Below are 22,398 nucleotides of genomic sequence, written 5' to 3'. Positions count from 1 at the left end.
TGTTTTGTTTTGTTTTGTTTGTTAACAAATTTGCATGTGAATCCAATTTTGGTGAAAAGACTATAGAATTGCAATGCATCTGGATAATGCATTCAAAACCTTGGGCTGTCTTAACAAAAGTATTCAAGATGATAAAAGCCAAAGAAGCTAGACAACACTCTCCTCTGTTCCAACTAAGCTTTTCATAACCCACTAGGTCACTGGAAAATAGTCATCCAAACCACTGGGAGGACTTACTGAGTTTGGTCAAAAATATTCCATATAGCAATTATTAATAACCTTGTGTTCAGGATCACAAGAAATCTTAGGACAGTAATTAAATTCATCAAAGGCAGTTGAGTTTTCTTAATTGTTGGAATATCTGAAGGGGAAAGTGGGTTAGTCTCTAAGAAGCTTCTGGGAACATGGAGAACAGTAATGGCCTAGGGAGTATTTTTTTGGCCTTTAAAAATTTTGTTATAAATTCTAACTTATTTATATTTATTGGAGTATAGTTGATTTACAACTTGTGTTAGTTTCAGGTGTACTGCAAAGCAGAATATATTTTCTGAGAAGAAGACATTCTCTTACATAATCACAAAACAATCATCAAAATCAGTAAATTTAATGTTAATACAATACGAGCCCACAGTATATATTCGAATTTCCTCAACTGCACCAACTTTTGGACGTTGAGTTTACCTGACAATGAAATGTATTATAATTCAACAATAATGAAAACAGAAGTTTACAAGTTACAAAGAAAAACAAAAAAAACCTTAAAAGGCATTGAGATACAACAGAGATTGCAGGAATGAATACAAAGTTTTCTAGGATACACAAATTATTTATTTATTTACTTTAATAAAATTAACAAACCTTCTTTGAAAAATCTGATACACCAAGGAGGAACATAGGGCCATCCTCATTTCCTAAAGCAAACTCTAGGTTGGTTAAAGTGTAAACAGTTTTATTCATTTTTTAAAACGAACATAGTAAATACTAACCATTGAGGATAAGCATTTGAAAACATTTTTTAAATTATTATTGGAGTAATACATTTTTTAAAGAAAATACACGTCAGCAGGGAAAAAAGTCTTCAGAAATTCTATAACTCAGAGATACTCACTGTTCACATTGTGATTTAGCAATTTTATTACTGCTGAAATAATAGAAAAAATGCCCAGTGGTACAGTTGACTGATTCAGTTTTTCCTTAAATCTCTCCCCATAAAAATCAGTAAAATTATAATAAAAGAAAGCAATAAATTGCAACAAATGATTTATGATATATGTGGGAAAACTATTATCACTATTTTAGAAATTAATATGAATCTATCATAGGATATGAACATGCAAATCTTTCGAGAATAAATGTAGATTTGTAAAAAGTTTAAAGAAATGTTCAACCTCACTTAATTATAATTGTATATGAATTAAAATAAATATAAGCTACCACCACACACTTATTAATTAGAAAAGACATTAAAATGATAAAAGCTAATAAATTACAGTGAAGCAGATATATATTTATATATTCCTGCTGACATTGTAAATTATTAAAAATCTTTTTAGAGGGTTGTTTATTCAACCTTTATTCAGCAAATAATAAATGCCCAACATATGCCAGTCATTGTATAAGTTAAGCAATTGTTATCAGAGAAGAAAAAAGAAATCATATGCTTTGGCCTGGTATTTCTGTGCTTTTACAATGATTGTCCTTCAGTGTTCCTTGAAGGAAGCCAGATATTCAGCAGGTGGGAAATGCTGAAGTAAATTATGGTATATTACATACAGTAAAACATCATCATGCCATCAAAATGATATGTAGACCAGGTAGGTAAAGGGACATTTTTATTCAGATTTAGTAATGGTAAGCAAAAATAATAGTTATGCCAAAAACGTATAACCGAATATATAATCACTTATGGAGAATAATCCATCCATAAAAAAACTGTATATGTAAGATAATAAATACCAAAAGAGAGAATACACTTTTTATTTTTAGTCTTCCACATTACTTTATTTCCAATTCTCATTTCTAACCACTGAAATAAGTTAAATATTACCTAAGGCTTTTTTGGTAACAAATTAGAGTCTTGATGCTTTATACATCAGAAGGTTTAAAATATTCAATGGAAGTATTTTGTTTTTTCAGATTACCATCGATGGGCAGGATATTAGGATGTTTAACGTAAGGTATCTGAGGGAAATAATTGGAGTGGTGAGTCAGGAGCCGGTGCTGTTTTCTGCCACCATTGCTGAAAATATTCGTTATGGCCGTGGAAATGTAACAATGGATGAAATAAAGAAAGCTGTCAAGGAAGCCAACGCCTATGAGTTTATCATGAAACTACCACAGGTAAAGCCTCTGTTAATGTAGTTGCCCTCGAAATGAGAATTTCAACTCATGTGAGTTCTTTCTTCAGAGGTTAAGCTAATAATGTTTGAGGTACAAGGTTGTCCAACTTTGCTAGGTAAGTCCCTTGAATTATCCAGTTGGAGCGTATAGCTTGCTACATGAAACATACAAAATTTTATACAGGGTATGTTAGTAGTTTGTCAGAATTCGATATTATTTATTTTATTATAATTTGTGACTCATTACGATGGTCAAAATGAAGCTCCCTGATGTCTTCATGAATTTCTAGGCTCCATAGCTTTTTCTAGTTGAAATACTTCAAGAGCTCCACCATGCTTTCTCTTGTAGAAATTTGACACCCTGGTTGGAGAGAGAGGGGCCCAGCTGAGTGGTGGACAGAAGCAGAGAATCGCCATCGCTCGGGCTCTGGTTCGCAACCCCAAGATCCTGCTGCTGGATGAGGCCACCTCAGCGCTGGACACTGAGAGCGAAGCTGAGGTACAGGCAGCTTTGGATAAGGTCAGTGGACCCTAAACACCTGAAGGCCAGCCAGTTGAAACTTTATCGAAAATTCTTGCCAATGCTTTGCGAGTCTAGGTTGAAAAACATAAACATAAGAGCAAATGAAGCTCTCCCGTGGGGCTTTCTTGGTTTCTCCTTTCTGTCAAGGCGCATTGCAGAGAGAGGTGGGCAGCCCATTAACTGGCTTGCTTTGACCAAGGTGCAGTGAGCCCTAATTCAAACCTGTGCAGTGAGCCGCTTAGCTTTGTTTTTTTTCTTGCACATAGGCTAGGGCTTTGATCAAAAGTAGTTGTGGTAAAATGTACAAAGAAAAATCTGGTTACTTACGCAGTGGTCCAGCTGAAAAGCAGTTCAGATATTTGCCTTATTTTGTAGGCAGTCTTTATCTATTCATGAAAATGAATGGATGCTTTTCTGGAAATAAAGTTCAACTTGCATGTTTTTCTAAGCATATAACTAAGCAACACTTATTTTTTTTTTATTTACTTATTTTTGGCTGTGTTGGGTCTTCGTGTCTGTGCAAGGGCTTTCTCTAGTTGCGGTGAGCGGGGGCCACTCTTCATCGCGGTGCGCGGGCCTCTCACTATCGCGGCCTCTCTTGTTGCGGAGCACAGGCTCCAGACGCGCAGGCTCAGTAGTTGTGGCTCACGGGCCCAGTTGCTCCGCGGCATGTGGGAATCTTCCCAGACCAGGGCTCGAACCTGTGTCCCCTGCACTGGCAGGCAGATTCTCAACCACAATAAGCAACACTTTTTAAGGCTGCTGAGCTCATGGGCATGGCTCAGAGTTTCTAAATTTCTCACTGTTATCTTTACTAAACTAAAGCTTCAAAGGAAGAACCTTATCTTGGGACACTTTCAAGGTCAGTGCTGAAGTCATCTGTAATAACAACACAGTATTAAAACCAGAGTCAGATGACGTCATGTAAATGGGTTTCAAACACATAAACATCATAAATATATTTGAGTTGAGAAAGTTTAGTAATTAAATGGGCAAGTTACTTAGTCTATCCAACCTGCCTCTTGAAATTTTATTTTTTGAATTGACCTATTTTATTTTGTTTTATTTTTTGATTTTTATTGAAATATAGTTGATTTACAATGTTGTGTTAGTTTCAGGTATACAGCAAAGTGACTCAGTTATACATAGTATCTATCGTCTTGACATTTTAGACATGAACTGTATGAACCTTATTTTCTCAGGAAAATTTATACCTGAATCCTAAGTAAACACAGTTGCCTTGTGTGCTATAAACTATAGTTAATTCATGCTTCCTGGTTTATCAGATTAATATTTTGGCTTATTTTATATAATGTAATTTAATAATTAATGAAAGATTATGATAATTATTCCTCACAAATTTATATACTCAGTTACATTGCTTTCATGTATATTAAGTCTCAATATTAAGGAAACAAAATATAATACATAGGAGAATTGTATTTGCTTAGTTAATTAGAAGTGACTTAAATGAAGAAATCATAAAAATAAATACATGCATAAATTAAACAATTAATTTTAACTCAAAACACATAAATGGTCATTCATGTGTCAATATAGACTTTTTAGCATAAAGTTAGGTAGGATAAGAGAGAGATTTATGTGGGAAAAAAAAGTCCTATTCAGCCCTAGGACCCGTGTCCCAATACTTTGTAGGATACAGACATTCAATATGTTAGCCCTTGCTGTGCTAAATGAACAGAATTACTGGAGATGTTGTTTTTCATGATATGAATTCTGTCAGCAAAAATTATAGCCTTGCAAGTTTTAATTCATATTTGGACAGGTTACTTCATTCAGTTTTAGCAATTTGTGTTCTGTAGGGTTATGGCCCACTCCTCAGTTGATAACCTTTTACATATTGACTTTAAAAATAGCTGACAAATCACTCACAGTTCTTTTAAATCTCCAAGAAAAGCCATTAGCAGCTTGGGGTGGTGCTTAAGGGCACAGGTTGTGGTGCCAGGCAGGCTGAGGTGGGAGTCCTCTAAGCCTGAGATATTGCAGAAGTAATTGGGGTGGGGGGAAGGGGGAGAAATAATGTCATAGGATGATTGAATAGATTAAATGAGATACTGCATGTAAAGTTCTCAGCACATACCTTGCCCATGAGAAACAATGCAATTATTATGGTCATTACCATTACCATGATTATTATTCCTTTTATTGATTGCTGAATCAGTTACCTATTGCTGCATAACAAACCCAAATTCAGGCTTAAAGCAATACTTCTGTAGATTGGCTGAGTGGATCTTCTGCTATTTTTACCTGAGCACATATATGGCTGTATTTACCTGGAGGGTTGACTTAGCTAAAACGGTCCAAGATGGCCTCACTCACGTGCTGGCTGTTGGTTGGGCATCTCATACTCATGCTTGTACTCACTCATACAATAGGCTAACCCAGCTTCTTTACACAGAAGTCTCAGGCCAGTGTATCTAGAGGCAGAAGCTATAAGACGTCTAGAGGCTTAGACTCCAGAACTCACACAATGTCACTTTCACCACATTCTATTGGTCACAGAAAGTCACAAGGCTAGCCCAGATTGAAGGAGTGAGGAAATAGATTCTGTTTCTTGATGGGTGAGCTGTAAAGGATCTATGACCATATTTAATCTTCCACAGCACACTCTCTGCCACAATTATTTACATTTCTCCCAAGTGCAAAATAAATCCACCTCTTCCCAAGACCCTCAAAATTTTCATACAGTTATGAGATCAGGCTCAAAGTCAGTACCTGAAGATGTGTATGTGGTCCAGATATGGATGAGATTCTTCATGTTAAGCTCATCTTGATCCAGAGGACTATGAACTAAAGAGACGTTAGCTTCCACACATATACCCACCATGTAATGGTGAGGCAGGGACAGGCTAATTATAACAGACACTCCTATTCAAAAAGGAAAACAGGAAGCACATAGCAGTTACTGCTCCATAGCAATTTTGAAATGCAGTCAGATGCATGTTGCCAATTACTCCACTGCTCCAAGGAAAGGAAACGTTCCTTGATTAAGGCTCAATTCTACCCTTAGTAGAGTGGGTTTCCTAGTGCACTTTTTCTGCTTGGTTTGGGGCTCCAACCTCTGGGCTCTCAGATGCTCCTTCTGAGAGCTCTTTCTTTTCCCATAAGAAAGGGCCCATGTCTGCAGCTGAGTAACTTTCTCAGCATACTTTCTGCTCATAGAAATTTGAGACCCAGAGGCCTCTTTACATTTTTAATTTTCTCAGTCTCTTTTAGTCCAAGCTGATGGACTCTCTTAAAGACTTTGTGAGTTTGCTTAGAATTTGACTGTAGTTTGCTTAAGCCCCAAAAGTTACATCTTTAATTTTTTGGGGGGGCAAGCCTCTCTCTACTTTGGGCTGTATATGAAGCTGCCATTAGAAAACCCTTTAGAGCCTTAGAAGCCCTTTTATGTAGCAGAGAGTGTCTACTAGAATTTGCCATAAATTTTTCAGAGATTTCAACAAAAAAATCTTACACCTACACCCTGATTTGATCTTTGGTCTCATTTGATTGGATGATTAACAATTCATTTTCCAACCCAGCAAGTACTGCCTCTTCTTTGTAGCTTCTAAATTCACCTTGCAAACCAAATGGCTGCTTCTTTAGCTCATCATTTTCTTCTCATACCTTATCATACCTTATACCTGGCACTTTCAACATTCTGTTTAGAGATCTCTGGAATCTCCTTAGCCAGATGTACAAGTTCATTAGATAAAATATCTTTCTTCCAAGTTACTACAGGGAACAATATTTCCAGTTATTCTAAGGTTACATAACACAGGTCACTGTCTTTCCAGCCTCCAGTAGCAATTTCCTTACTTTTCTTCCAGTCTCCACCAACAGTATCATCACCTCCCCTTCTAGCCACTGCCTGCCACTCAGATCCCAGTCCCAAAGCCAATGTCACGTTTTAGGGTTTTGTTACAGTAGCATCCCAGTCTACCTACCAATTTCCATATCAGTTGCTTTAATCCAGCACTTAGTGGGTTGGCTGGTGTGATTCCTCTATTGGTTTTGCCTAGTCTCCCCAGGCAGCTACACTCAGCTCAGGGTCATCTGGGCTGGAATGTTCAAGATGGCCTCCTTCATGTGCCTAGAAATTGGTGATGGCTGTTGCCTGAGGCAGCTTTATTCTCCTCACGTAGGCTTCTCATCCTCAAGTAGACCAGACAAGTTTCCTTTCCAGGTAGCTTTCAAAGATGGCAAACACACAAGCTATAAGGCCTCTTGAAATCTATGCTGCAGAAATTGCACAAGCATTAATTCCTTCATATTGTTTGGTCAAAGCAAGTCACAAGGACTGCCCAGATTCGACGAGGTGGCAAAATAGACTCCACCTCTGAAAGGGAGCAGCTGCAAAGTGTTAGTGACCATGTTTTAGCTACCGTAGTTGCTGCAGGTAGTTTATAATCTACCCAATTGACTCCATACATTGCAAGATAACTAAACTGATGTATTTTGCAGACTATAAACTGTGTCTTTAAAAGGGAAATCCTTCATTACTGTACTCCCCCCAGTGATACTAGTCAGTCAATTGGCTGGTCCATCTATTTATATGCCACCTCTCTTTTAACAATGAAAAGTTGAATTTTATAATTAATTATTTTTCCTCTGAGGAGCATAAGGATATACTACTATTATAGTTACTGTTTTTCCTCCCTTATTACCTAGCCTGGAAGAATAATATTTTCCTTTTGTGGATCCTTTATACATTTATCAATACCTCTCGTGGCACCAAGTTATTGTAGTTAGCTATTTACTTATATGCCTCCTCTGTCTTAGAAAGAATAAACCCCCAAAAGGCAGAATTAATAAATGGTTCATGTTTGTGTCTCTATAGCACCTACTCCAGTGCCTTGCCCACAGTAAAGCCTAAATAAATTTTTACTGAATTGATTACCATGGCCAAGCTCATTGAGATAATACATGTCTACATTAAAAAAAATTACTAATGACCATTTCTGCTTTTGACTCAATAGATAGCAGCTATTCATCAAAATAAATAATAGGTTTTTCCAATATAAGGTCTTAAAGAAGAATAGAAAAGCAGACTTGATATTTTGATTTTTTAAAGAAAGTCAATAATCACAAAGTTTCATACCTACACACACTCTCCTACTCATAGTGTTTCCATACTGGAGGGGCAAGAAAAGAACCAGAGTAGTGATTTAATGAAATGATTGCCAAAAGTTTCATTTTATGCTTTTTTTTCAGAAGTTCCAGAAAGGCTCATGGAATAGTACTTCCTTTGTTTGGGCCTGTTTCATTCCTACACATCCAAAATTAGTAGAAGTTCCAAATTTCTTAATAGTTGGTGTCCTTGAATCTAGGGTATTTATTTGCCAATGTTTTGTCATCAGTGGGGTGTTTGAAAATAGACCTTTGTGTCAGATCTCTGCTCTGGCCAAAGAATCTCGGTCAAGGGTGACAGTTGCTAATTTTGAAATTAGCAACTTTGCACACTTTGTTTCTCCTGCACACCAGTCATTTACTCACAAGTCTGACTCCGATTCCTCTGTTTTTTTTTTAAGTTGATATAGCATCAACCTATTATTACCATAATGATAACCCAGTCACTGTCAGCAGTTTACTCATCACTGTTAGTATCATGAATATAATTAGGTTGATCAAAGTATTTCCTCTCTGCCTTATCATACATGGACAAAGCCATGCAGCTTCCATATCAGTAAATCAGTAAATATTTATGAATGTTTCTTTGGAGCCCATAATGCTAAAAATCACAGAACAGTCTTAAATGTTGTCCAATAGTTATGCTCTAGTCTCTCTCTCTTTTTATGATGTAACTCTTTTATATTTATTTAAACACAATTGATTCATCTGGTTATTTTAGAGTAAGGAGTGAAGAAGAAAGACCACATTATTTTTTTCCAGGTGGCTACAAAATTGGCTCCATAGTCCACCTTCTGTCTACAGAGAGACAAAGCATATTTATTCATACTATCATACTAATTCTTAAATGTTTCATGTCTATTTCTGGACTCTCTATATGGTTCTATTGATCAAATTGTCTTTTCACGTGATAGCTTCCCCCAGACTTTACTATTTTAATTGCTGTAGCTTTTTTTTTGTTTTAATTAATTTATTTAATTTATTTATTTTTGGCTGCATTGGGTTTTTGTTGCTGCCTGCGGGCTTTTTCCAGTTGTGGTGAGCGGGGGGGGGCGGCTACTCTTCATTGCAGTGCGTGGGTTTCTCATTGCGGTGGCTTCTCTTGTTGTGGAGCACGAGCTCTAGGCGCGCGGGCTGAGTAGTTGTGGCTCATGGGCTCTAGAGCGCAGGCTCAGTAGTTGTGGTGCACGGGCTTAGTTGCTCCGCAGCATGTGGGATCTTCCCGGACCAGGGCTCGAACCCGTGTGCCCTGCGTTGGCAGGCGGATACTTAACCACTGCGCCACCAGGGAAGCCCTAATTGCTGTAGCTTTTTATGTTTTAGTATCTGGTGGAGATATTACCCAGATGCTCATTAACTTTTTCAGAATTTTCATGGATGCTCTTTTTAAAAAAGTTGAGATATAATTCAGATACCATAAAGTTCACCCTTTTAAAATGCACAATTCATTGGTTTTTTCAGTACAGTCACAAGATTTTGCAACCATCAGCACAGTCTCACTGCAGAATATTTTCATCATCCTGAAAGGAAACTTTGTACCGATTAGCAGTCACTCCATTCCACCCTCACCCTTGCTCTTGGCAACCAATAGTCTGCTTTCTCTCTCTGTGGATTTGCCCATTCTGGACATTTTATATAAATAGAATCACACGAGGCATGGTCTCTTGTGACTGGCTTCTTTCACTTAGCATAATGTTTTCAAGGTTCATCCATATTGAAACACGCATCAGAATCTCATTCCTTTTTCTGGCCCATTATTATTCCATTGTATGGATATACCACCTTGCATTTATCTTTTGATCAACTGATGAACATTTGGATTTGTTCTCACTTTTTGGCTATTATAAATCTAGCCTTTTTTTTTAACGTCTTTATTAGAGTATAATTGCTTTACAGTGTTGTGTTAGTTTCTGCTGTGTGACAAAGTGAATCAGCTATGTGCACACGTATATTCCCATATCCCCTCCCTCTTGCATCTCCCTCCCACCCTCCTTATCCCATCCCTCTAGGTGGTCGCAAAGCACGGAGCTGATCTCCCTGTGCCATGCAGCTGCTTCCCACTAGCTAGCTATTTTACATCTGGCAGTGTATATATGTCAGTGCTACCCTCTTACTTCGTCCCAGCTTACCCTTCCCCCTCCCCGTGGCCTCAAGTCCATTCTCTACGTCTGTGTCTTTAGTCCTGTCCTGCCCCTAGGTTCATGAGAACCTTTTTTTTCTTTTTTTAGGTTCCATATATATGTGTTAGCATATGGTGTTTGTTTTTCTCTTTCTGACTTACTTCACTCTGTATGACAGACTCTAGGTCCATCCGCCTCACTACAGATAACTCAATTTCGTTTCTTTTTATGGCTGAGTAATATTCCATCGTATATATGTGCCACATCTTCTTTATCCATTCATCTGTCAATGGACACTTAGGTTGCTTCCATGTCTTGGCTATTGTAAATAGAGCTGCAGTGAACATTGTGGTACATGACTCTTTTTGAATTATGGTTTTCTCAGGGTATATGCCCAGTAGTGGGATTGCTGGGTCATATGGTAGTTCTATTTTTAGTTTTTTAAGGAACCTCCATACTGTTCTCCATAGTGGCTGTATCCATTTACATTCCCACCAACAGCGCAAGAGGGTTCCCTTTTCGCCACACCCTCTCCAGCATTTACTGTTTGTAGATTTTTTGATGATTAGCCTCTCATTTCTATCTTTTTAACTACTTAGGTGACTTTGGCTGTACTCTAATAACCATCCTAAGGATGTGGCTTTATTGCCTCAGAGTAGGAGTGGTCTTAAGAAGTGGTTAGTCTTGATAGGGCTAATGAGTATTAAAAAACAATAGCCATTGTTAATGACATAACATGAAGAGTTTGATGGGCACTTTCCAGGTTGTAAATGCCCGTTCATACACCCACCAAGCCAACGACATGTGAGTTCAGGGAGCTGCTTAGGGGGGTGATTTGTAGATTTCAGCATCCCTAAAAATCACCTGGAGCACTTGTTAAAAATCATAGTTAATGGCCCCACTCCAGAGTTTGGAATTCAGATGGTCTTTGAACCATGATGTGAACCATCCATATCCCAGGGTATGTTTTCACCTAAGCTGCCTGCATGTGGTCCATTAGAATTACAGTCAAAATCAGGCACTACAGAAGTGCTCTGGAGAAGACTGTATGTGGCAACAGCTTCTGAACATGCTTCTGCTAAAGTCTCTCGCTTATCCTATAACTCAGAACGAGGGCTCCTCACACAGGTATGAAAACATTTGAGAAGGGCTGTAGACCTCCAGAGTTATCCATCCTCATCCTGCAGGGACTGGCCTCCTGTCTGGTCCAGAACTTAGGTCTCCTTTTAGCCATTCACAGGTGAGTGATGCCTTTGTGGCCTAATCACCCGGGGATGGTGAGCTGCTCTTGCATCATCCGCAAACACCTCCATTCAAGTGCTTAATTGTGTGTTAATTGACAGTGCGGGACATCGTAACCCTCCTGCCCTACATGTTTGTCCTTTTCCCCTTTAGGCCAGGGAAGGCCGGACCACCGTAGTGATAGCACACCGATTGTCTACAATCCGAAATGCAGATGTCATTGCTGGGTTTGAGGATGGAGTCATTGTGGAGCAAGGAAGCCACAAAGAACTAATGAAGAAGGAAGGGGTGTACTTCAGGCTTGTTAACATGCAGGTATCTGCTTCCTGGGAAGTTTTTCTGCTGTTTTCTCCTCAATATAGTATTCTTTATTTTGTTTATTAAAATATCACGTAGCTAATGCCATGTTGGGAAATAAGAAGTTTTCAGGAATATGCCTAAAATATACATCTGAGGCTTTAATTCAGAGTCGTTGAAAGAATCTCTAAAGAGAAAGGTGAGTGGGGAGGAAAATAAAGGAAAATGCCCAAAATGTTTTCAACTTACTCTTCAGGACAGAGATTCTTAATCGCCTGGGGAATGAACTTCTTGAGCAACTTTGCAAAATAAATAACCTAACAATATGTTATTCTGTAAACATGATTCTTATATTTGTAAAAGTATATACATTTGCTTTGATCTAACTGTAACTAGTATGTACATAATTTTGTTCTTTTTCTTCACATTTCAGATACACATCACCCAGATCCTATCATTTTAATGGGTCCTCAGCATCTTTTCACATGTTCCTTGGCTGTCTGTCTATTTTCCTCTGTGAAAGCGTCTGTTCCTGTATTAGGCTGTTTCCTGTTGAGTTGTTCATGATATTCTTATTCATTTATAAGAACACCTTGCATAAAAAGGAAATACACATTTCTCTTGCATGTATTGGAAGTATTTTTCCTGCTTTGTTCTCTCAACTTCACTTTGTTGTTTGGTTGGCTGCCATAAAAAACGCTTTAAAATGGTATGTGATTAGATTATCATTTTTCCTCTCCATGTCTTCAGGATTTGGGGTTGTTCTTAGGAGATTCACCCATATTTCCTTTCAACATTTATTGTTTTATTTTTTATGGTTGAATATTTGAGGCAGCCGAAGTATATCCAGGTGTAGGAAATAAGGGCTATTGGTTTCAAATCTATACTTTTTATCAACTGGTGAAAAGTGGCCATCTTGGCTTTGGAGCTCAGTGACCTCAGCTGCCAGTAAATGAGGGCTTTAGGTGAGGCACAGAAAAGTGTATTATGAGATAGAGAGAGGGATTATGCATTTGGTCATAGAAGAAGTCTAAAATCAGAATGGGCTTATTGGAAGAACTGTCTGTTGAGATAGCATGGACAAGATGACAAAAGGAGAAAAAGATAAGAAAAGGATTGATGAGAAGCGGTTCAGTTTGACTTGCCACGTGCTAGAATTTGGGGGAGCCAGGCTCGAGCATGTGGTGGGGAACCGTGGAAGATTGTTGAGCTGGGGTGTGATTTGAGCAGGACTGCCCTTCAGGAAAGTGACTCTGATAGCAGTGTGGGAGTGGATGGAAGTGAGGATGTGGGGACCAGTTACAAGACTAAGTCTCTAAGCTAGGTTGTTTTTTTGTTTTTTAATAACTCTATCTACTTATTTATTTATTTTTGGCTACGTTGGGTCTTTGTTGCGGTGCACGGGCTTCTCATTGCGGTGGCTTCTCTTGTTGCAGAGCGTGAGCTCTAGGCACGCGGGCTTCTGTAGTTGTGGGTCGTAGGCTCTAGAGCGCAGGCTCAGTAGTTGTAGCGCACGGGCTTAGCTGCTCCGTGGTATGTGGGATCTTCCCGGACCAGGGATCGAACACGTGTCCCCTGCATTGGCAGGTGGATTCTTAACCACTGCGCCACCAGGGAAGTCCCACTAGGTTGGCTTTTGCTGGGAGATGGTATGAAACCGTTCCAGTGGGAAACAAGGAAGTCCACCAAGCAGAGCGTACCTTCAGTGGGGTTCAAGGCACAAGGGCAATATTCTGTCAGGTGCTGAAAGCACAACTGGAAAGTAGGATCAGATTAGATCCAGAGCTCAAGACAGACAGCCTCTGTGGTTACAGTAAGGCACTAGCCAGATAATTGGGTTTGGGGACAGGACCTGAAGGGAAAAAGACAGTAGCACAAGAACTGAGGTCCTGGACAAAGCATTAAGATGTGGACTCAGACATGGCGGAAGCAAACAGAGAACAAAGTCAGACTCCAGGAAGGTTGGGTTGATATTCCCTCATCTAGCATTGAGCTAAAGGTCCTTAAATTATCCCGCTCCCTGACCCTTTAAGGAGAGAGTTGATCCCAAAGTGGGCCATGAGGCTGAACCTGCAGGACTGTTCCCCTGGGGTGACGTGTGGATGCATCTCTGCAGGACTCTGAGGAAGAAACATGATGGTACTCAGCCAGATTAACAGCCTCCCTCGGGCAGTGACCAGCTTTTCCTTGTTTATAAAAATGAGCCCTGGGGGCTTCCCTGGTGGCGCAGTGGTTGAGAGTCCGCCTGCCGATGCAGGGGACACGGGTTCGTGCCCCGGTCCGGGAAGATCCCACATGCCGCGGAGCGGCTGGGCCCGTGAGCCATGGCCGCTGAGCCTGCGCTCCACAACGGGAGAGGCCACAACAGTGAGAGGCCCGCGTACCGCAAAAAAAAAAGGAGCCCTGGGTAATGTTTCTGTTTATTCTTCTGCCCTGTGGTGGTCTCTAACTTGTTCTCTGGACTCTGGCGTATTGAGGAAATTCCCAGTTACCTGCTGGATAATGAAAACTTTGCCTTTTAATTTTTAGAGAATATTTTTATATTCCAGGTTTCACATTGAATTTAACCTTTCTGTCCTTTGTAACCTCTTTTACTTCCACGTGTTGATATACTTCTTGACACTTTGCAGCTAACTTTGAGAAGCTGTGACGGAATCTGAAAGTCTTGACACGTGATATTCAAATGGCTGTATGGTTCTAAACTTGGTTCTAAACTTACATCCGTCTGGACACAGGCACACACACAATTCAATGTTTTGTTCTTCTTTTAGACATTAGGAAGCCAGATCCAGCCAGAAGAATTTAAAGTTGCACGAACTGATGAAAACCCTGCCATGGGTTTGGCTCGTCCCATAGTCAGGAGTTCTTTTCATAAAAGCCTGAGGAATTCGCGAAAGTATCAGAATGCCTTTGATGTGGAAACCATTGAACTTGTGAGTTGTTTTTCACTTAAATCTTTAGTTGCTTAGTTTTGCTGTTGAAATCCTTAGTCTTGCAAGTATATTGCAGGTACAGAGGATTCCTGCCATGACCCATACTCTTCTTAAAAAAGGGAAATATCAAATTTTAAATGTATTTGTCAAAAATTGAAATCAATTCCAATTAAAATTGGATTTCCAATGAAAAAAAGATCCAAAAACATAGTCTTTGTGCTTAGATGCTTAAAATTAAAACTAGATATTCCACTTATTTTTGAGGTCCAGAGATAAATAAGGCTGGTCTAAAGTAAGAGGCCCTGATATTTGCATGCTCTAGTAGGTAGGATTACTTTTGATTTCTGTGCTAGGAAACTCAGATTAATATCAGTTTAAGAAAAATAAGAGGTTTTATTTCTCTTTCACATAAAAAAATCTTAAAGGTGAGAAACCCAGGGCTAGAATGGTGACTCTGCCATGGTTACCATGGATTCAGGTTCCTTTCATATTTATCCTCACTATCCTGGCATGTAGCTTCCATTCTCAGTGATCAAAAATGGCTCCTGAAGCTCCAGCCATCACATCTGTGTTCCAAGGAGCAAGAAGAAGCAAAGATTTTCCATAAGTCCAATACAGTACTTTTATTTATATGTCACTGGCCATAACTTAATCACATGGCGCTACTTAGCTACAAGGAAGGGTAGATAACTGAATCTTTTTGCTATATGCATTGCTACTCTGAATAAGATTGGAATTCTCTTACTAAGACAAAGGAGAATAACCAGAAATAGCCAAAGTGTACATTCTTTAACGTTTCTCACCTGAAGACTTGGGATGTTATTAATTCAAGTTAACAGAAGCCTTTATAATATTGATAAAAAGGGAATCCATTCCAAGAAAAGATATTTTATGATTTTAAGAAATGGTTTGAGAATACCTTCTGATGTTATTTATTGATAAAAGCTGAGTTTATTTTTACTTTTGTGTTGGCCTGAAGACACTAATCCTACCGAGAGTTCACTGCATCTGTTTTTCTCTGCCCACAATGTTATTGACTGCAGCGATTACGAGGGCTCTCTCAGAGGTCTCAATCTTGGTGTATTTATGGAAAGAGAATAACAATTGAATTATTGTGGAGCTGGATTATCATCCGTAAGATAAACAGTTTCCCCCTTTTTGGCTGTGGAAGTATTTACTTCTCATTTCCTCATTTATCTGGACAGTTATGCTGCTAAATCTTGAGAGTCTGGTATTTTAGAGGAGCCCTTCGCTTGGAGAAATGCACAGAGAAGAGTGGGAGTCAGAAAATGCCACACCAACAAGACTGTCCTAAGTGTCATCATAGAGGGATAAACAATGTGCCCAAGGAGCGGGGGAAATTAAGTCTGATCAGAAGGGCCTGGAAGACCTGTTGGCGTGTGAAGAGCAGCCTCAGCTCGTTTAACAGGCTGGAGACCAGGGCTACACGATGTTAACTAGGGAGGAAAAAAACACCCTAAAACGCAGAGAAAATGGGTGGCTTGAAAGAAGAGGGCTGAATAGAAACTACTCCCATGTTCTCTTTTTCATAGAGACACAAACATGACCTATTTAAACAACTGTAAGGCTATGGGATTCCATAGGCACCTTTTGTATCTAGTTTACTGTTAAACCACCTCTGTAGTCAGAATACTCTCCTTTATGTGACCTAAATCCTTCATGCTTGACCAGACACTGAGTTCAGCATTTGCTGAGAACCTGATGTGTGCCAGGCATTGGGCTATTTCTAGGGATATAAAGACATAGTCTTCACCTTAAAAACAAACAAACAAGTAGAGTCATGTAAACAAAGGAAAACAAACAAAGAAGCAGAGTCATGTAAACAAACAGGGTGGGGGGATCACAAAACAAGCTAAGCTATGAAATAGAAGAAGTCCGCAGAGGGAACAGTGGTGAAAGAAAAGGGGAGTAGTTACTTTAGTTTTGTGAGCTGGGAACACGTCACAGAAAAGGCATCGCTGGGCAGGGTTCCGGGGTGAGGAGACCAGGCCCACGTCCTCAGGTTAATCATGGCGCCTTGTGTTGGTGAGGACACTTACCCATCCCTTCATGGGTCTTGTCTCATGTGACCCCAACATCATGCCGCAGTGGAACTGGACTTGAATTCTAGGGCATTTTGTGCCCAGATCCTACTTCTGCCCACTCTGCCGGGGCTGGAATAGAGATGGGCTGGTCACACCATGAAGATTGCTTCTTGGGTGAAGGACTCATACTCAGCTTACGCTGTGTAGTCAATGGACAGAGTTAACATTTGATAACATCCTGTCCAACCCCCTAGTAGTTCGCTGTAGCCTGGTCACTCTCTGCACCTAGCTTGCAAACTCCTGGAGGGTGATGCCAGGCCTTCTCTATGTCCATAAACTCCAGTGACGGTAGTGTTGTCACCTTTTTGTCCTGACATGTATGTGTTCTAGGATGAAACTGTGCCGCCGGTGTCTTTTATGAAGATCCTGAAACTGAATAAAACAGAATGGCCCTACTTTGTGGTGGGAACTCTGTGTGCTGTTGCCAACGGGGCGCTTCAGCCGGCTTTCTCGGTCATCTTCTCAGAGATTATAGAGGTGAGGCTGAAAACACCACGGGACAGCTTGAGGATGAAGTGATGAAATCACTTCACCGTTACATCAGTTCTCATGCCAACCTGGTCCATTTTGCAGTAAAGCAGCCTCACATTAAACTAAGCCCGAGGTTTTAATTCCCTTTGGAGGAAAGCTGTGAGGCAAAAGAAAAAACAGGCAAGTTATGCTATCAATGAAATTAGAAACCGTAAATTCCCTGAAGAAGGCATTCTGATTCACTCTCTTCATTTGGATGAACTGGTGTCAGGCAGTGATCCCCATCCCGTTTGTGGAGAGGAGATGCATGTCTCACTGGATGGCTGGGTGGTGGGGCAGGGGAAGAGTTCGAGTCTCAAGTGTCCAAGAGGCTAGGCTCTGGGGGCAGACTGGCCTCACCACTTAATCTCTGTGCAAATTGGGCAAATGCTTTCCCTTGCTGTACCTCAGTTTCTTCATCTGCAAAATAAACCTACCTCCTAGGATGGCTGAGGATTAAGAGATGATTTAGGTAACTATTTAAGAGTGTCTGCCTCGAAGTAAGGATTCAAAAAGTTGCTACATCACTGTTTAGCAATTGTAGCAATGTTGAGCGTTGTTTAGCAATGGCTACATCATTGTTTAGCAATCCTTACAAGGCTTGGGGAGGCTAAGAAGGAAAACCTACACTATCCAGTTGTTAAATTCATTGGGGGATATTTATCAGAAGTGATCAGAAATATCTAAGGCTCCATAAAGTCCAACATTTATATTTTATAAACTTAGTCAGTCTCTAATGTTATTGGAGAGACTTCTTTGCTAAAGATGAATTATTCTCCATCACATTACGACTTTATTCTGCTGTTTTTCAGCTTTTTTTCTCTTTATTTTTTGAGCTTCATATAATGTGTTATCCTTCAAAGTTTTGTTTTATTTTATTTCTTAATTAATTTTTATTGGAGTATAGTTGCTAAGAGTTTATTATGCTTGTGACTTTGAACGTTGGTTTAAGACCACAAGCTAAAAAATAGCTTAGGAAGAACCCTCCAGCTGTTCTTACATTACAAAATAAGGCAATCCCTGGCTCTCCTGCAATTCAGGAGCTGTGTGGATTGTATTTATATTTGGGGGCATCTCCTTTGTGTCAAATGCTGGTCTTGGAGATCAAGCAGGAAACAAAATAAACTAAGTTCTGCCCTCAAACAGCTTACCTTCTATTGGGACAGACACAGAACACGACCAAAAAGCAAATATGTAATGTGTCACAGCATAGCAAGCATTTTAAAAGCAGGGTCTGGCAGTACAGGGGCTGGAGCTGGAGGTGCTGTTTCATGCGGGCGAGTCAGGAGAGGCCTGTCGGGGCAGAGGCCCCGTGGAGTGGAGGGTGGTGAGCAGGTAGGGGTCAGGGAGGAGTTCAGGCAGAGGGAACAGCAAATGCAGAGGAAGAGGCACAAATACGAAAATGTGCAGCCACACACAGTCCGTAGGCAGTGTTTCAGCCCACGTTAATAACCGCAAACAGTAAGTCCGCTACATGCGAACTTTCCAGTTGTGAACGCGCGTGCCAGCCCCTGTATGCCAGCTGTTGTACCGTACTACTGTACTTTTCAAGGTACTGTACTGTAAGATTGAGACTGTTTTCTTTTTCTTTTCTTTTTTTTTTTTTGCACTACGCGGGCCTCTCACCGTTGTGGCCTCTCCCATTGCGGAGCACAGGCTCCGGACGTGCAGGCTCAGCGGCCATGGCTCACAGGCCTAGCAGCTCCGCAGCATGTGGGATCTTCCCGGACCAGGGCATGAACCTGTGTCCCCTGCATCGGCAGGCAGACTCTCAACCACTGCGCCACCAGGGAAGCCCCATTCTTCACCTTTTGATGTTCACCTTTCTTTCTAATATTACATCAATTAATTTCTCTTACATAGTTAATATCATGCTGTCACAATTTCCCCCTGCCCTTTTCTTTGCATATTAACATAGGTACTTTCCAATGTTACTGCAAATTTTTGAAGGTACATTATTTTCTTTCTTTAATTATTATTATTTTTTATTTTTTTATTTTTTGCGGTACGCGGGCCTCTCACTGTTGTGGTCTCTTCCCGTTGCGGAGCACAGGCTCCGGACGCGCAGGCTCAGCGGCCATGGCTCACGGGCCCAGCCACTCCGCGGCATGTGGGATCTTCCCGGACCGGGGCACGAACCCGTGTCCCCTGCATCGGCAGGCGGACTCTCAACCACTGCGCCACCAGGGAAGCCCTGTTTTATTTTTTGTGTTTTTTTTTTATGTACGTATTATTTGTGTGAAAAGTATTATAAACCTAATACAGTACAGCACTATTGATATATACCCGATTGTGTTAGTGGGGTACCTAGGCTAACTTTTGTTGGACTTACGAACAAATTGGACTTACAAACGCGCTCTCAGAACGGAACTCGTATTGTATTCCTCCGATTCATAGAGACCGGAAGTAGAATGGTGGCTCCCAAATGGCTGGGGGGAGGGTCATGGGAGTTACTGTTTAATGAGTACAGAATTTCAGTTGTGGATGATGAAAGAATTCTGGAGGTGGATGGCAGTGAAGGTGGCACAACACTGTCAGTACAACTTAATGCCACTGACTCGTATACTTAAAATCTACCGTTCAGCCATTTTTATGTTACGTATATTTTACCGCAGTTAAAAAAAAACACGTATTCAAAACCTAGTTTTTAAAATGTGATGCTCAAGCCATTGTTTATGGGAGGAATAAACAAAGATCATGTAATCCAAGTGGGTGTTTTAAATGTTCTTTCGTAGATTTTTGGACCAGGGGACGATGAAGTGAAGCAGCAGAAATGCAACATGTTCTCATTGCTCTTTTTAGGTCTGGGAATTATTTCTTTTTTTACTTTCTTCCTTCAGGTAGGTACCTATGATTTGATATTCTCATAGAGTCTATATTCAGTTAGAAAATATAGATTAATTACCTATTAATTAGATTTTTGTTAATTATCTGTTAATATAAATAATTGATTAATCAAAATCCAATAAAAGAAACAGGTGATCAGAACCTTAGCTTTGATTTGGAACTTCCAAATCTTAGACTGAAATGAATTGCAGACACAGTTGGCACAAGGCTCTTTGAGAGGGCAGTGTCCTAAGCAGGGGGAATTGTGACTTCCCTGTGTGCTAAATTACGTCATGTTACAGGTTGGCCCTCAGCAAACATTCATTACCAAGGACAAAAGAGACTTGAATTCACAGGACAACATAAGTCCCAGTTAAACTCAACTAGTCATAAACTGGAAAAAAATCAGTACAATAGCATTCTCTTTTTTTTATATATATAAATTTATTTATTTTATTTTTGGCTGCGTTGGGTCTCCGTTGCTGTACACGGGCTTTCTCTAGTTGCGGCGAGCAGGGGCTACTCTTCGTGTGGTGCACGGGCTTCTCATTGCAGTGGCTTCTCTTGTTGTGGAGCACGGGATCTAGGCACGCAGGCTTCAGTAGTTGTGGCTTGTGGGCTTCAGTAGTTGTGGCACATGGGCTTAGCTGTTCTGCGGCATGTGAGATCTTCCCGGACCAGGGATCAAACCCGTGTCCCCTGCATTGGCAGGCGGCTTCTTAACCACTGCGCCACCAGGGAAGCCCAGTATGCTCTTTTTGTTACTCTTCATATAATATCAAGTAACTTCTCTGATATTTTCTTCCTTACTTGATGAACTGTTTGAAAGAATGCACATTATATTGCATTTAGATATTGTAGACCCGGACAAAATGAACTAGTATACTTTGCTCTGGTTGTACTTGTCTACCTAGACTTTTACCAAATTTCTTTTTTCTCTTTAACTCAGTGCCTTTCCAGTACACACAGGCCTTTCTAGTACAATCCATTAAGGCCACAGAATATTTCCTAGTCATGCCCAGTGTGCTTCTCTTTGATTATTGTTGAGCCAGTGGTAAAAGGAAGCCTAGCTTTTTATTTAGAAATCAGAGCCTTGCTCGTAGCAACTCCATGTCCAATGCAGCCGCAAGCCCTGGTGTGTTAGGGAGTAGAGCCTACATACGCTGCACCAACAGTGGGGCTGATGGACGGGACTACGGAGCCCTCACGGGCCTTGAGCGATCTGCCAGCAAAGGCGGGAGGAGACCAGGGCAGTCTAGGCCTGGACCCCTGGGGCAGACTCACCCTGAGCACTGACCACCAGATCCTCTTGGTTTAGTGAAGACCTCGGATGCATCCTCCCCAGAGAGCACCCCACGTGCCCACCCCAACACTCAGCGTGGCTGGAGGCTCACACCCATGCCAGTGCCTGGGAAGCAAACCCAGCCCTGGACATCTGGTCTCCAGTTTGAACAGGATATAATTAGAAAGAGGGAAAGTGTCTGGCAAGGATGCTGGGGGAGGAGTAGCCTAATTGTTCGCTAATCTGAGAGCAGGTGGAGATGTGACGGGGAAGCAGCAAACTCATCTGGAGCTTGATACTCCAGACATCCTCCCTCCCTCTACACTACAGGAGCCAAAACGCATCCCTGCATAGAATTTTGTTACTTCTGTTGGACACTGATTTGCTTAAAGCATTAGGAACACATTGAACCTTGTATTTAAGTACAGTATTCTTCTCACTGAGATGTTGTCCTTGAGAGTTTTGAAAAGGAAGTCTATTTAGAATGCTTCAGAAGCCAGAACTAGATACTTCTAGCGGTTTTGGTTTTAGGATTCTATTGTATACCAATGATTTAGAAGTATATGAATTAAAAAAATTTTTTTATGGAAGTATAGTTGATTAACAATGTGTTAATTTGTGCTGTACAGCAAAGTGATTCGGTTATACATATACAAACATTCTTTTTTTAATATTCCTTTCCATTATGGTTTATCATAGGATACTGAATATAGTTCTCTGTGCTGTACAGTAGGTCCTTGCTGTATCCATTCCATATATAATAGCTTACATCTAGCAGTACATGAACTTTAAGTTAGGACTTTGAATTAGTATCTGGTCATAGACTTTGTTATTTGAATAGTTGATTCATAAATAAATATTATAGAAATCCATGCGAATACACCCACTTGTGTCAGAACGCTTGTGATCATCAAAAGGGACAAAAGCCTTTCTTCTCGCCCAGGGCTTCACATTTGGGAAGGCTGGCGAGATCCTCACCACAAGGCTGCGGTCCATGGCTTTTAAAGCAATGCTGAGACAGGTAGGTGTGTGCTCGGGAGCCGTTCTTTCCTTTCAAGCCTCTTCCTGTTCTGGCTGGCGTGCTGCCC

The 22,398-nt window shown here is 40.5% G+C and overlaps 1 protein-coding gene across 1 annotated transcript in view; it reads left to right on the top strand.

The window, feature by feature from the left end:
• ABCB4 (ATP binding cassette subfamily B member 4) overlaps nucleotides 1-22,398 on the top strand; it is a 75,518-nt gene that overhangs the window by 26,439 nt on the left and 26,681 nt on the right. The window contains exons 13-19 of the mRNA XM_082846350.1: nucleotides 2,137-2,340; nucleotides 2,689-2,859; nucleotides 11,511-11,672; nucleotides 14,426-14,587; nucleotides 17,023-17,169; nucleotides 19,938-20,042; nucleotides 22,254-22,331. Coding sequence (XP_082702476.1) covers nucleotides 2,137-2,340; nucleotides 2,689-2,859; nucleotides 11,511-11,672; nucleotides 14,426-14,587; nucleotides 17,023-17,169; nucleotides 19,938-20,042; nucleotides 22,254-22,331 — 1,029 coding nt within the window. The remainder of the gene's footprint in view (nucleotides 1-2,136; nucleotides 2,341-2,688; nucleotides 2,860-11,510; nucleotides 11,673-14,425; nucleotides 14,588-17,022; nucleotides 17,170-19,937; nucleotides 20,043-22,253; nucleotides 22,332-22,398) is intronic.

The sequence above is a fragment of the Leucopleurus acutus genome, assembly GCF_964270905.1.
Source record: "Leucopleurus acutus genome assembly, chromosome: 9".
Taxonomy (NCBI): Eukaryota; Metazoa; Chordata; class Mammalia; order Artiodactyla; family Delphinidae; genus Leucopleurus; species Leucopleurus acutus.
This window is presented reverse-complemented; position numbering and strand designations above follow the sequence as displayed.